Below are 12,102 nucleotides of genomic sequence, written 5' to 3' on the forward strand. Positions count from 1 at the left end.
TGTGGAGTAGGCAGACATGAATCAAAGTAGAATGCTAGTGTTCGCAGAGCCAGAGGGCCCCTCCCTGTGAGTCACCTGATGTGAGTGCTGGGAAGAAACTCAGGTCTCTGTAGAACAGTGCACACTGGTGACCACTGAACAGCTCAGCTTCAGGAAGGGCACTAGGAGAGGACACTTATCAGAAGTGAGACCTATATGCTGAGTCTTCTATCGTAATGAGGATTTAAAAAAAAATGGACAAGACTCTCAGGCTCTCTACATCCTGAAGTTTTTCTGTTGCCAAGTTAGGAAGAATGAGTTGGTACCAGCATAGGGTATTTCTCTCACCCCAACTTACATTATCCCTTAGGATAAGACTGAGAGTTCAAAACGAAAAGATCTTATTATGTTTGTTTTGTGAAAAAAGTAAGAGTATTAGTATTGGGTACTGGAGAAGTTAGTACAGCAAGGAACAGCAGCTCTCCTCAAAATGAAGGGTAAGGAACAGACAGTAAGTCGATACAGGACATGCCCTACGTCCTTTCTAGTGCACATCTACCCTCTCTGAGGTTGGTGTCTTAGATATTACACTGTCTCTCACACACAGAGCTATTCGCATATGTATTTATATATGTGCGGGTATCATCAGTCCCTGTTCTAGACTCAGATGTCAGCTGTCCACACCTTCCCACAGAGTAAGCAAAGGCCGTCAGCAGAGCCCATCCTTTACCTCACAACAGGCGCATGTGTGGACCTCTTCAAAGTGCCGCCCTCAGCCCATCTGTGTATGCACGGGGGGCACCCGCCTCTTACACATCTACTCAGGGCTCAGTGACAGTGGCAACAATAAAGTCACTGAGGTAGAGCCTTTTGTTCCCCCCAAAGGAAAAAAGAATCCAGTATTGCAAATCTCACACATTTCATTATTTCACAAGCAGCCATGCATGGAGCAAACTCACTCCACTGAAAAGATTACAGCAAAACAAAATTAAAAATAAAAAGGAGAGATATAGATCACACACAGGTACCTAAAAATCTGCCTTCTCTTGTGAGAACTAGAAGAAAAGGCTTCTTTGGAGAGTCTGTTGGTTAATATCAAAAACAAAACAAAACAAGAATTGTATCATTACAGGATTTTATTAACCTCACTGAGAAAGCTGAGTGAAAGGCAGAGAGCATGCTGAGTGGTACTAACCTGATGTCATTTAGATATCCATTCTGGCCAGTCTAGGTAGGGGAGAAAATGGAAAAATAACTCATAAGAAAATAATAAGGCACAACAGAAAAGGATGTCCACGATGCTATGAATACCCACATTCTCCAAACCGAAGCTCTCACCCATCAGCAGGGAGAGGGAGCCTGGCTAGGGAACCCACCGACTTACCCCAGACTAGCCTCTCAGCTTTCGTGTGAAACCGTTTGGCAGTGTTAGCCTTTCCACACTTTACCATGAAGGTGGGTAAGGGAGAAGCATTCGAGGAGGCACAGGAAAGCTGCGAGCCTGGCTAGCCCTCCCTCCTTGTTAGCTCTCCACTCATTGCTCTAGCAGTGAGTGAGTGTGGTGACTGACATACTTTGTCTTAAGCATGTCCAAAGGGAGAAGACGTGCAAAGGAAACTTCATGTTTTTAGAAATTAACAACCTCAGTGGCTGCTTCTCTTTCTGCCCTTTCCATTTGCCCAAATGAAAGGTGCTGTGCCTTGAGCCCCATTATGGGTTCGATGTTGGGGAAGCAGATACTTTTTAGAGCCTTAAAACACCGAGGACACTAAGGTCTGAGACAGTTCCACCAGGATCGTTTCTGACAAAGCCACTGAGCTGAGTGAAGCTCCACTGTGGTGGAGCCCAGACCACAGAAAGGCCGAGGATGGGCGTCCAGCTGTCAAGCACAGCAGTTCTGCACAGGGCAGCTTTCCCAGGCAGCTCAGGCTCTAGAGAAGGCTGCAGCAGCAGCATTTCCATCCGAACACCCTTCTTGGCACTTCCCGCTCTTCTGAGCCTGTCCTTGTCCTCACTCTACCCCTCCTCATCCCCTCTGACTGGGCAGGCTCCTCTCCACATGGACTCTTTGGATGATGGTGGGCTTTGGCCATTTCTCATCTAGATCTTCTGAAATTCCCGAGGCCTCTACTACAAGAGCTAGGAAATACTGAAATGAAAGTGATAAATCCACAAGGATTTAATAAAGAATACATGTATTAGTAGAGGCTTGAGAGACTAGAAACCAGGAAGAAAAAGGAGAGAAGCGCTAACTTTGCCTTTACTATGGCTGTAGGTAGCCATGTTCCATTACGGCTGAAAACTAGCTCTGATGTCCTGTAATAAGCCATCTGTGCTTTCAGATAACTTGACACGGTGAGGCAGTCATTTCCCATGTGCCAGTGAAGCAGAGGAGGACACAGACAGTCAGGTAGGCTGTCATTGCTGGGACGACCTAGTTTAAGAGCCCAGAGCAGAGCAAGCTATCAAGAGGCAGCTTCCATCAGGCTGTCAGCATGGACTCTGGGCCCAGACTGTCCACACAAACACCAGCACTCTGGCTAACTGGCAATGTTATAATAGGTTGTTACAAATCTCTCTGTGTCTTAGATTCTCACTTATAAAGTGAGAAAAATAATTAAAATGACTTCACAGACCTGTTGTGAAGATGACATAAGTTAACCTACAAGAAATGCCCAAAGGAAAGTAAGTGCTACATAAGCATTTCTATTCACAGGTTACGGTCATCCTGGCTGTAACCATGACATCTCTCCTCTTATCTACCCACCTGCTTTACAAGTACTATACTGAACTCTCTTGAGCAGGGATAATTTGGAAGACAGACCTTCCTGACCCACTATGGAAGTCTAATAGAAGGTAAGAAGACTGCCTCTTGAATTCTAGGCCAGAAAGCTTGATGTGCGCCATGTTCACAGGAGTTGTAAGCGCTTGGCTCTCTGCTAGACCACAAACAAACGTTTTTCTGGAGTGGAGACACTATTTTTCTGAGTGAGGTGATGATGAGAAGACACACACGTTGTCTTGTGTGCGTTTGTGTGTGATATAAAAATGGGAGGGTGTCTTGATGAATGAAGAAGAACAGAGGAAGGGAAGGAGAACAGTGGCCATCCACATGACTTAAACCTCCTTTGTTGCTACGATATTACTCTGTCTGGGTCCACGTGTTTTGGAGGTCTGTTCATTTGTTGTTTATCTAACCTGTTCCTGAAATCCTGCTCTATAGCTCTTAGACCTATCAGGCAAAGGCAACTAGCTAGACACAGGGTGACAAGTGCATTTGATATGGCCCACAGATTTAAAGACAAAGTTACCTAAGCTGTTGCCCTTTGGACTACAAAGTCATTCCTGTTCTAGGAGCAAGGTAAGAAATAGGAAAAGAAGGTTTCCCCATCCCAGTAGTGAGTGCAGGGAATTGGGGGTGCCCTTTGTGCATAGGGACTATGGGATCTGTAGATGATGCCAGAGCAGCGCTTTAATAAAGCATCAATATGTCCTAAAAACAAACTGGCCAAACAAGATGTGTGTTGAGCCTGCACAGATGCTGAGTCTTCTACTGAGAAGCAAAGATGTGTAGAACAAACAGCAGGAGTCTGGAGGGGGAGGGGGAGGAGTCTGGAAGGGAGGGGAGGGACCTGGAGGGGAGGGGGGGAGGGGAGTCTGGAGGGGGAGTTGGAGGAGGCTAGGCAGGTGAGACTTAAGGCCCTTTCATCAGTTCTACCAAAACCAATTCCCTTTCCAGTCTAGTCATATTTACCAAATTCAGCCACTCCAAGTTTTGGTTCTCTTTATATAGCACAAAGCACAATATGGTTCTCAAGAAGCCACACTCAGGGTTAAAGGTCAAATCTGGGACTGACTGATGTTGGTGAAAAGAAAAAGAAACAAAAGACCCAACAACATTTACGGAGGGTTCATTCCATTCACAGTTCCAAAGATTAAGAGCTAAAAGCTATGGTCTGACAACTCTCAGAAGCTACACTTACCTCTCGGGCAAATATTCTCTCTCGGACCCTTTGATATTCCTCCTCTCTCTCTTCTATTGACTTGCTCCTCCTTCCATCCTGCAATGGAACTCTCATCTAGATCGGTGAGCAGAATTAAGCTAGTTAAGTTCTCCTCGTACTGCAAGCTCACTGCACACCAGCAAGGAAGAGAAACCAGGAAAGTTTATAGTTGCCATAAAAAAAAAAAAAAGGAAAATAAAGAAATAAAATAAAATCTCCAGTCCCTGGACAGGTTTCACTGGGTACACCTGATCATGCAGTTTGGGAGATCAGCTTTTCTGGATGGTAGAGGACTTTCCACCCTCCCCCAAACCCCAAATATCAAGATTGACAGCTATGTATAAGAATTGGGTTGATTCCCTGGAGTACTCAGGTACTGCTCAGTAAGTAAAGATCAAGAAACAGCCCTGGGAAAACAAACCACAGTGCTTTGGAGGGCACGTAAGGGGAAGAAGGAAGCTGAGAAGGGCGAAGAAGTGTTTAGCACAGCTGAGTGTAGAGGAGGTGTATAGAGCTAGCACTTAGCAGAACCTTCTTCAGTCACTAATGCCACAGCCTAGCAATCCAAGTCAAACAGGGCTTAGCAAAATCTCAGGAGTGGGGCTAAACTCAAAGACTAAGCATTTTTCTCATCTTAATTATAGCAATTGAAGGGAGCCGAGACAGAAATAGGAAGAGAACAGCGCAACATAGGAGAAAGAGAGAGCAAATGGAAAAAACAAGCAGAGAATGTGAGGCACAGTGAAAGGAGGCGTGGAAGACAGCAAGGGTGGAGGAGGGGACAGGGGACAGAGATGTTCATGTTCTCCGACAGACAGAGTGACAGACCAATAGTGATGTTGGATGGGCAAATGACCACTTCTGGCTAGCCGTCACCTAGATTCCCGCCACCGGTTTTCCTCTGGAACTGTTATTTGTGAACAATGTCCTGAGCCAGTGTAACAGAGACCCTCTATGGTGACTACAAAGGCAAGGAGCTCCAAGAGGGAACTCACTACTCAATGTCATCATGCTACACACAACTGTGACCTTAGGTCAGAGGCTCCAGATGAAGCTGAGGAAACCACTGCTCTGTCTTTACCCAGTTCTGAAGGCAGCCCAAGACTTCTGAGGTCTTAACTCTGATTAGATATTGTCCTCCCTACTCTTTGGAACCTGTATTCTCCTAATAGTTTCATCAGCTCTATTACAAGGAGACAAAAGACCCTTCAAGCAGAGTAGAAAGCATAATGGGGCATCAGTAAACTGACTTCAGGCAAGTGACTTAACATCTGGTGGACTCAGTATTCTTATGTGTAAAGTGGGGTTAATAACCCATTTACACTGGGCTGTGAGAAGGATTAAAAGAGATAACATATATATGTTTAAAGCAAAGCTCAGCCAAGAAAAACAATAAAATGACCATACCATGCTTGTTACTAACTCCACAGCCACAAAGCACAGAGAATCTACCTTAGAGGGGCCAAGCCTGAAGCTGTGAGACAAAAAGCCCACAGTGGGAGCAGAGCACCTTCCATTGAAATGCACCTGAGGACTTCCTGCTCATGACAGGGGCTTTGGGAAAATGTAGAGAAGGGCATCAGGATGGAAAGGCTTTCTCTTGTTTTACAAAAATTTGTCTTTTTGTAGTTTTCTTTGCTTTCAATCAGACCCAGCGTGTTTGTCCACATTAGATAATGGTGTCTTTCTTAAAAGGACTCCCTTTCACATTCAAGTTGGTCACAAGACCATATAGTATTTCAAGAAACCTAAGTATGACCGTACAAGAGTGGTATTATATAGTTACTACTCCTCACCAAGACTAATATTGGTGGTTCTACCCAACCATTCTCTTTGAATCTAATCCCCTCTGGCAGCCAAGCAGATGCAGAATAAGTCTAAACTCTATTTAGCTAAGAAAACTGATCCTCAATCATTTGCTACCTAAAGGGACAGTGGACAGAACAGCAGCCAGCCCCACCATAAATGAAGGGATAGGACAGTTTAATGTTTACTGCTAGTTGCACCAGAGCAGATCAAAAGGAACCTGAGTTCCCAGCACTGAAAGTCAGATTAGCTCACTGTGGTGGCAGGAGTTGGGAGAGATTAAGTCGTTTACCAAAGGGGATCAGAGACACACCTGTATAACTGTCACTTTAAGATTAGCCCTCAGCAAGAGTAAGAGTAGAAATGGGATAAAGTCACTTTTGCCTATTTTGGTAGCTCCCAATGTAAGTTATGTGAGTCGGGGGAGGGTGGGCAGGGGGAGGTGACACTGAAGTCAGTTAGCTCAAGGTTGACACAGGGAGGGACCGTGTTTGTCCAAAATGAAATGTAGTTACAAGTTAGAGGCAAACCTAAAGAACTGTAGGCCAAATGAGACCTCAGCACCAAGTCTCTCTGGGGCTCCGAGCATGGTGTCTGGCTCAACAACTGTAGCCAATCACCACTGTTAAGCCCCAACCAAGTCAAGATAACAGCTCTATGTATTTTTCCATTCTAAGATATTTTCAATTTCTTCTACCCCCAAACCCTCCTCTCTCCCCAGCATCTCTCTTTATAGCCCACCCTTTGTACCCCTCCTCCATTCTTTACCTGGTTATCATCGCGGTCCATACTGGCGTCATCTCTCTTGAGAATAAATCTCTGTTGAAATTCTGTGTTCTTCTCATCTTTTATATGTTCTGAGAACCTCTGTTCAGGGCTGAGATTTGGAAAGAAATGTGAAAGGGGAGGAAAAAGAGACTTTTTATTAGGGAGAAAAACTTCTATGCACACTTCTCCTAAATTCCACATCGTTACTCAAGAGAATTTCTGGTGTTAGGAATCCACAAAGTCACATGAAGGTTCAAGTGAAACCTCTGTGTCTGACCCGTCCTCCTTCTTGAGATAGCAGCTCTGTAGTCTGGCACTAAGACCACAGGTGCACACCACTACATGATGCCTGTTCTCAGTGTGACCCTCTTCATTCAAAGTTGTGTCTGGCCTATGCAAGGTGAACAGAAGCTAGGGCCAGTCTACATGAAGCCCCACTATCTCTAATCAGAATCTATCTCGAAGACCTCAAAGGAAGTAGGAACTGATGAGATGCCCTCCTCCCTCCCCCAGATTCTCCTTACATCCTCGTGCTGCTGGTTTTGTTGATGATGACAGCTTTCCCCGTTTGATCAACATTGTGGTCCATCCCAAAGTAGGCAGCTACCCGGTGTAATAGCATCCGGTGATACGAGGTCATCTGAGGGAACTTCTTGAACTGGTTACTAAAGAGATACCAGGGTAAAAAGTAAAAGACAGCAACAATAGAAGCCAAGTAATTTTTCTTAAGTGTCTAATGGGGGAAAAAATTAGGAGGATAAGATACAAAAAAATTCTATGAGAATAAAATAAGTTTCTCTCAGTATTTTGTAGATTAATTTGTTACAGCCCCAGTGAGTGATGTTACTTAAGGCCTCGCTCCCACCCATCTGAATGGTGTCTGTTAAAGGAAAATGGGGGAAGCAGAGTGTTATCTGGGGCAATACCTAGCTGCTAAAAAACAATATAAATCCTCGTTGGCTCACGTTGAATATTTCCAGACTGTTCCTTTCTCCCCAGTCCTTCTTTTTAAAGAATTATTTATTTATTTAATGAATATGAGTACACTATAGCCATCTGCAGACACACAGGAGAGGGTATCAGATCTCATCACAGACGGTTGTGAGCCACCATGTGGCTGCTGAGAATTGAACTCAGGTGGAAGAATAGTCAGTGCTCTTAACTGAGCCATCTCTCCAACCCCTCTCCCAAATTCTTTTACCCAGGAAGTAATCACTTCAAAGTTCTTCCTTTGAGGAAAGACTAATGCCAAGGCTGCCCCCCTTCCTTCCCAGTGTCCCCCCCATCTCTCAAGTGCATTTCATCAGAGTGACCTACTTGTTGTCACTGATGAAGTCCAGAATCTCTTGCTCTAACTTTAGCAGCATCATTCTGTCCCTGTTTAAACAAAATTAAAACAAAACACAGCCCTCCCATAGACATTAAAAGCAGGACTGAAAACCAACTTGTTCATCTCAAAAACTGAGGGATGTATCCAAACTCTAATCAATAATGGACATAATAATGCACACGCCAAGGAACCTCCGTAGACTGTCCTATGGTATTCTGAAAAAGAACACCAAGTCAAGTGCATATTTTATAGATCATTCCTAATGTCCTCTGAGTGTTAGCAGCAGATTCATGTAAACACGTACTCTGTAAGTCTTGACACTGCACTTTCCCACCCAGGGCTCAGAGGCTCTAAAGCAGCTATGGCTGTTCCTGTGGATTGTAGGCAGTGGGTGCAGGCTCTTGATTCTCAATCATCATTCTCTTCTTTTACAACATTTTCTCAGCTCTTCAAAGTACATAACTCTCAGTGTCACAATATCCCAAATACTTCAAACATAAAAACAATGCTCTAGAAGAATTAAGCAGCAGTGGGCATTCTATATTCTAATAATAGAGAAGTGCTGGACAGCCGTCTGGCTTCAGAGCCCCTCCCACTGCTCCCCTTTCCCCTCACAGAGATCATGTTATTACCTTGGGTTCTTTTTCAGTGTATTGACAAGAAATTCATGTAGATCTATTCCAGTGGAGTCGGTATATTCTTGGCTGGAGTCTAGAGCCACCACAACAAAAGAAATGTAAAAGAAATGAAACTGTTTTTATACTATCTCATTTTAAACAAAAGGCAACGTCTACACAGACATCATGCTAATAGGACACTAGAACTACACTAAAGGCTTCAGCACAGAAGCCTGAATGGCATCTGCCGCCAGCTCTGTCAGGTTCCTGTGAGGGCTGGGCTGTGGTAAAGCACTGGTCTCGCACACGCTCGGTCCGAGGTTCAATTCCAAGGACTGCTAAAGACAAAAGGGAGTCATGAGCTGAGGACACAGCTGGGTGGACACGTGTAGACGCCAAGCACCCACAGCAGAGCTGAGCCGATGCTGGGGACCCACTGCCCAGCAAGTTTGGCTGAGTCAGCTCTAGGCTCAGTGTAGACACTCTATTCAAAATAAGGTGGAGAGGCTGGTTAGCTGCTCAGAAGTGAAGGTGCTGGTGCCACAGCTGGTGACCTGAACTTGATTCCCAAAACTTATTCAGTGGAAGAAAAGAACTAACTCCTAAAAGGTGTCCCTGACCTCTAAACAGATATCACACAAACAGTAAGCAAACAAACACACACAGAAATATGTGTTAAAAAAATAAGGTAGAGGGCAAGAGAAGGACACCTGACTTCAACCTCTGTCCTCCACACACGTGAACACACACTGCAGCAACAGAAGGATGACTATTTGGGCTACAGTACTGTGTCAATATTACACTAAAATACTATTTCACATTAGTAAGTATCTACTGAATGTCCTGATGAAAACAAAGCAGGCTTCATTTTACAAATGAAAACAGGTAAGGGCAATCACACTTGAATTTTCTAAAGTCTCAGGAAATTTGTCCAGCTTTATTTTTTAATCTCAAATTGCTTTGTCGATACAATTAAAATGTTTAGTGTATGTGTGGTATGTGATGTGTGTGTATGTATGGTGTGTGTGTGTGTGTGTGTGTGGTGTAGATCCACAACCCTGGCACAGGAGGGCAGAGCACAGCTGTGTAGAGTCACTTTTTTCCTTATATCTTCGTGTGGATTCCAGGGACTGAATTCAGGTCGTTAGGCTTGCATTGCAAACATTTTTATCCACACAACTATTTTGCTGCACCTCAAATATAATAATTTTTATAGATTGTGTCTTTGACGCCAGATTCTAACAAAAGTGGATCTGTATTCTAAAGCATAACATAGCAGGGCAGGTGCTGGTCAGATGGTAGAGGGTTTAGCGAACACAAATGAAGCTGGGATTGATCCTAGCACCAATAAATTGGCATGGTAAGCCCAGTTCTCAGGAGATGGAGGTAGAAGGAGGGTCAAGGCCAAAGTATGCGAACCCTGCTTGAAGATAAAGAAATACGTAAGTGGATCACCGTTGGCACCCCCAATGGAAGATACGCTACCACCATCAATCCTGGAGCATAAACGTCAGGACATTGACTACACTGCCTTGTCTAGGTAGTGTCAATGTTGACAGAGTACCTCTCTGTGGTATGTAAGGTCTTGAGGCAAGAGTGGTTAAAGAAGAAAAAAAAAGTACGTAATACAGTTAATGACTCCCCCAAGTAACCAAGGCAGCAGGAAACACTGAACTGCAGTGGACGCAGAGTGTTAAGACAGAAAGAAAGAATACTGTGGTTTTTACTCCTAGCTGTTCCAAAGGCTGAAGCAGGAAAATTCAAGGCACGTCTGGACTACAATCTAAGCTCAAAAGACAGCCTGGAAAACTTGGTGAGATTATGCCTCAACATTTAAAGTAAAAGATGGGTAGAGACATAGCTTAGTGGTAGAGTGCTTGCTTGCCTAACAAGTGCAAGGGCTGGGTTCAATCCCTAGTGGGAGAGTGAGCTGTGGGTGCAGCTCAGTTGGTAGAGGGTCCAGTAAAAGCAGGCACAGTGGCACACCCTGTAATCCTTGGACTCAGGAGGGAGAAGAAGGGAAATCATAAGTTCAAGTCATCTTCAGTTACATAGTAAGTAATAGGCCAAGCAGCCCACATGAGACCCTGCCTCAAAATCTAAGAGAGAAGGATCTGGAGGGTTGGCTTAGCAGTTAAAAGCACTGACTGCTCTTCCAGAGGTTCTAGGTTTGATTCCCAGCAACCACATGGTGGCCCTTTACTGTCTGTAACTCCAGTCCCTGGAGAACTGGCACCCTCTTCTGGTACATGTACATGGTACACAAATGCACATAATATAAAGATAAATCCTGAAAAGAAAATGAGAGCTGGCAGAGGTGGCGCACGCCTTTAATCCAGCACCGGGAGGCAGAGGCAGAAAGGTATCTAGGAGTTCAAGGCCAACCTGGTCTACATAGTAAATTCCAGGTCAGCAAAAGGCTAGTCTCTCAAAAATATGTAAAAAAAATAAAAATAAATAAAACACCTTCCCCCTTAAAAAATAAGGGAGGGGAGACAGACAGACAGCATACTGTGACATTGGGCTAAGTGGGATGAAAGGACAGCCCTTACCTCTGGATAGCATCTTCCTTGGGACCTTTTCTTTGCTTTTGTCCTTGTCTTCCTTTTCAGAGACATCTTTTGTGGACTTTTCTTCCTCCTTGTCAGAGGGGCAGCTGATGTGCAGTTGAATTATATCCTTAAAGAAAGTTAAGAAGTATAAAGTGGAGAAAAGGGCTCCGCTCCATTGAGAGCACTTGCTGCTCTGACAGAGAGCCTGCATTCACTTCTCAGATCCTCATGGCAGCTCACAGCCATCTGCAACTCGGCTTTCAGGGGATCCGACGACCTCTTCTGAGGTCTGCAGGCACCAGGCAAAATGGTCACACACATAAAATAAATCTTTTAAAAACCAAACTTTCTGTGTTTCCCTCAAAATCCAATTAGCAAATCTTGGGAGGAAAGATTTATCTTTTCTTCATTTTTTAATGTGTGTGTGTGTGTGTGTGTGTGTGTGTGTGTGTGTGTGTGTGTGTGCATGCGCAAATGCATGCGTCTCTATGTTTGTGTCAGTAAACTTGTGAAGGTCAGAGAACCTTGCTTGAGATAGGGTTTCCTGTATGTAGTGTGTCCCAGGCCAGTTAGCCTTTACCCTGTTGAGATTCTTGTCTTTGCCTCTTACCTTCCTGTAGGAGCACATATGGTAGGCATATGAACTCAGGTCCTTATACTGACAGAACAAGGCTTTATCCACTGTGCTGTAAAAATGGCCACTACCTGCTCATGGCTTTGACTGTTTAGTCACCAGGGAGTGGCACTATTAGAAAGGATGAGAAGATGTGGCCTTGTTGGAGGAAGTCTGCCACTAGGGATGGGCTCTAAGGTTTCAGAAGCCCAAGCCAGGCCCAGCGGCTCACCTCCTGCTGCCCGTGGATCTGGATGTAGCACTCACAGCTAACATGTCTGCATGCCACCGTGCATGCATACCGCAGTGCTTCCTGCCATGGCGACAATGGACTAACTCTCTGACCTGCGAGACAGCCCCAGTTAAATGCTCTGCTTTGTAAGAGTTGCTGTGCTCCTGGTGTCTCATCACAGCAACTGAACACTGACTAAGA

General features: G+C 44.6%; 1 protein-coding gene across 12 annotated transcripts in view; it reads right to left on the reverse strand.

The window, feature by feature from the left end:
- R3HDM2 (R3H domain containing 2) overlaps positions 1-12,102 on the reverse strand; it is a 114,487-nt gene that overhangs the window by 29,338 nt on the left and 73,047 nt on the right. For 6 of the 12 annotated variants that reach the window (XM_080935233.1, XM_080935236.1, XM_080935226.1 and 3 more), the window contains 8 exons: positions 11,057-11,183; positions 8,520-8,598; positions 7,875-7,934; positions 7,082-7,222; positions 6,558-6,666; positions 3,963-4,058; positions 1,175-1,206; positions 1,008-1,061 (listed from right to left, as the gene is read on the reverse strand). In XM_080935233.1, the coding sequence (XP_080791359.1) occupies positions 1,008-1,061; positions 1,175-1,206; positions 3,963-4,058; positions 6,558-6,666; positions 7,082-7,222; positions 7,875-7,934; positions 8,520-8,598; positions 11,057-11,183 (698 nt within the window). The remainder of the gene's footprint in view (positions 1-1,007; positions 1,062-1,174; positions 1,207-3,962; positions 4,059-6,557; positions 6,667-7,081; positions 7,223-7,874; positions 7,935-8,519; positions 8,599-11,056; positions 11,184-12,102) is intronic. The other 6 variants (XM_080935228.1, XM_080935235.1, XM_080935227.1 and 3 more) reach the window with 3 other exon arrangements.

Source organism: Micromys minutus (genome assembly GCF_963924665.1).
Source record: "Micromys minutus genome assembly, chromosome: 22".
NCBI lineage: Eukaryota > Metazoa > Chordata > Mammalia > Rodentia > Muridae > Micromys > Micromys minutus.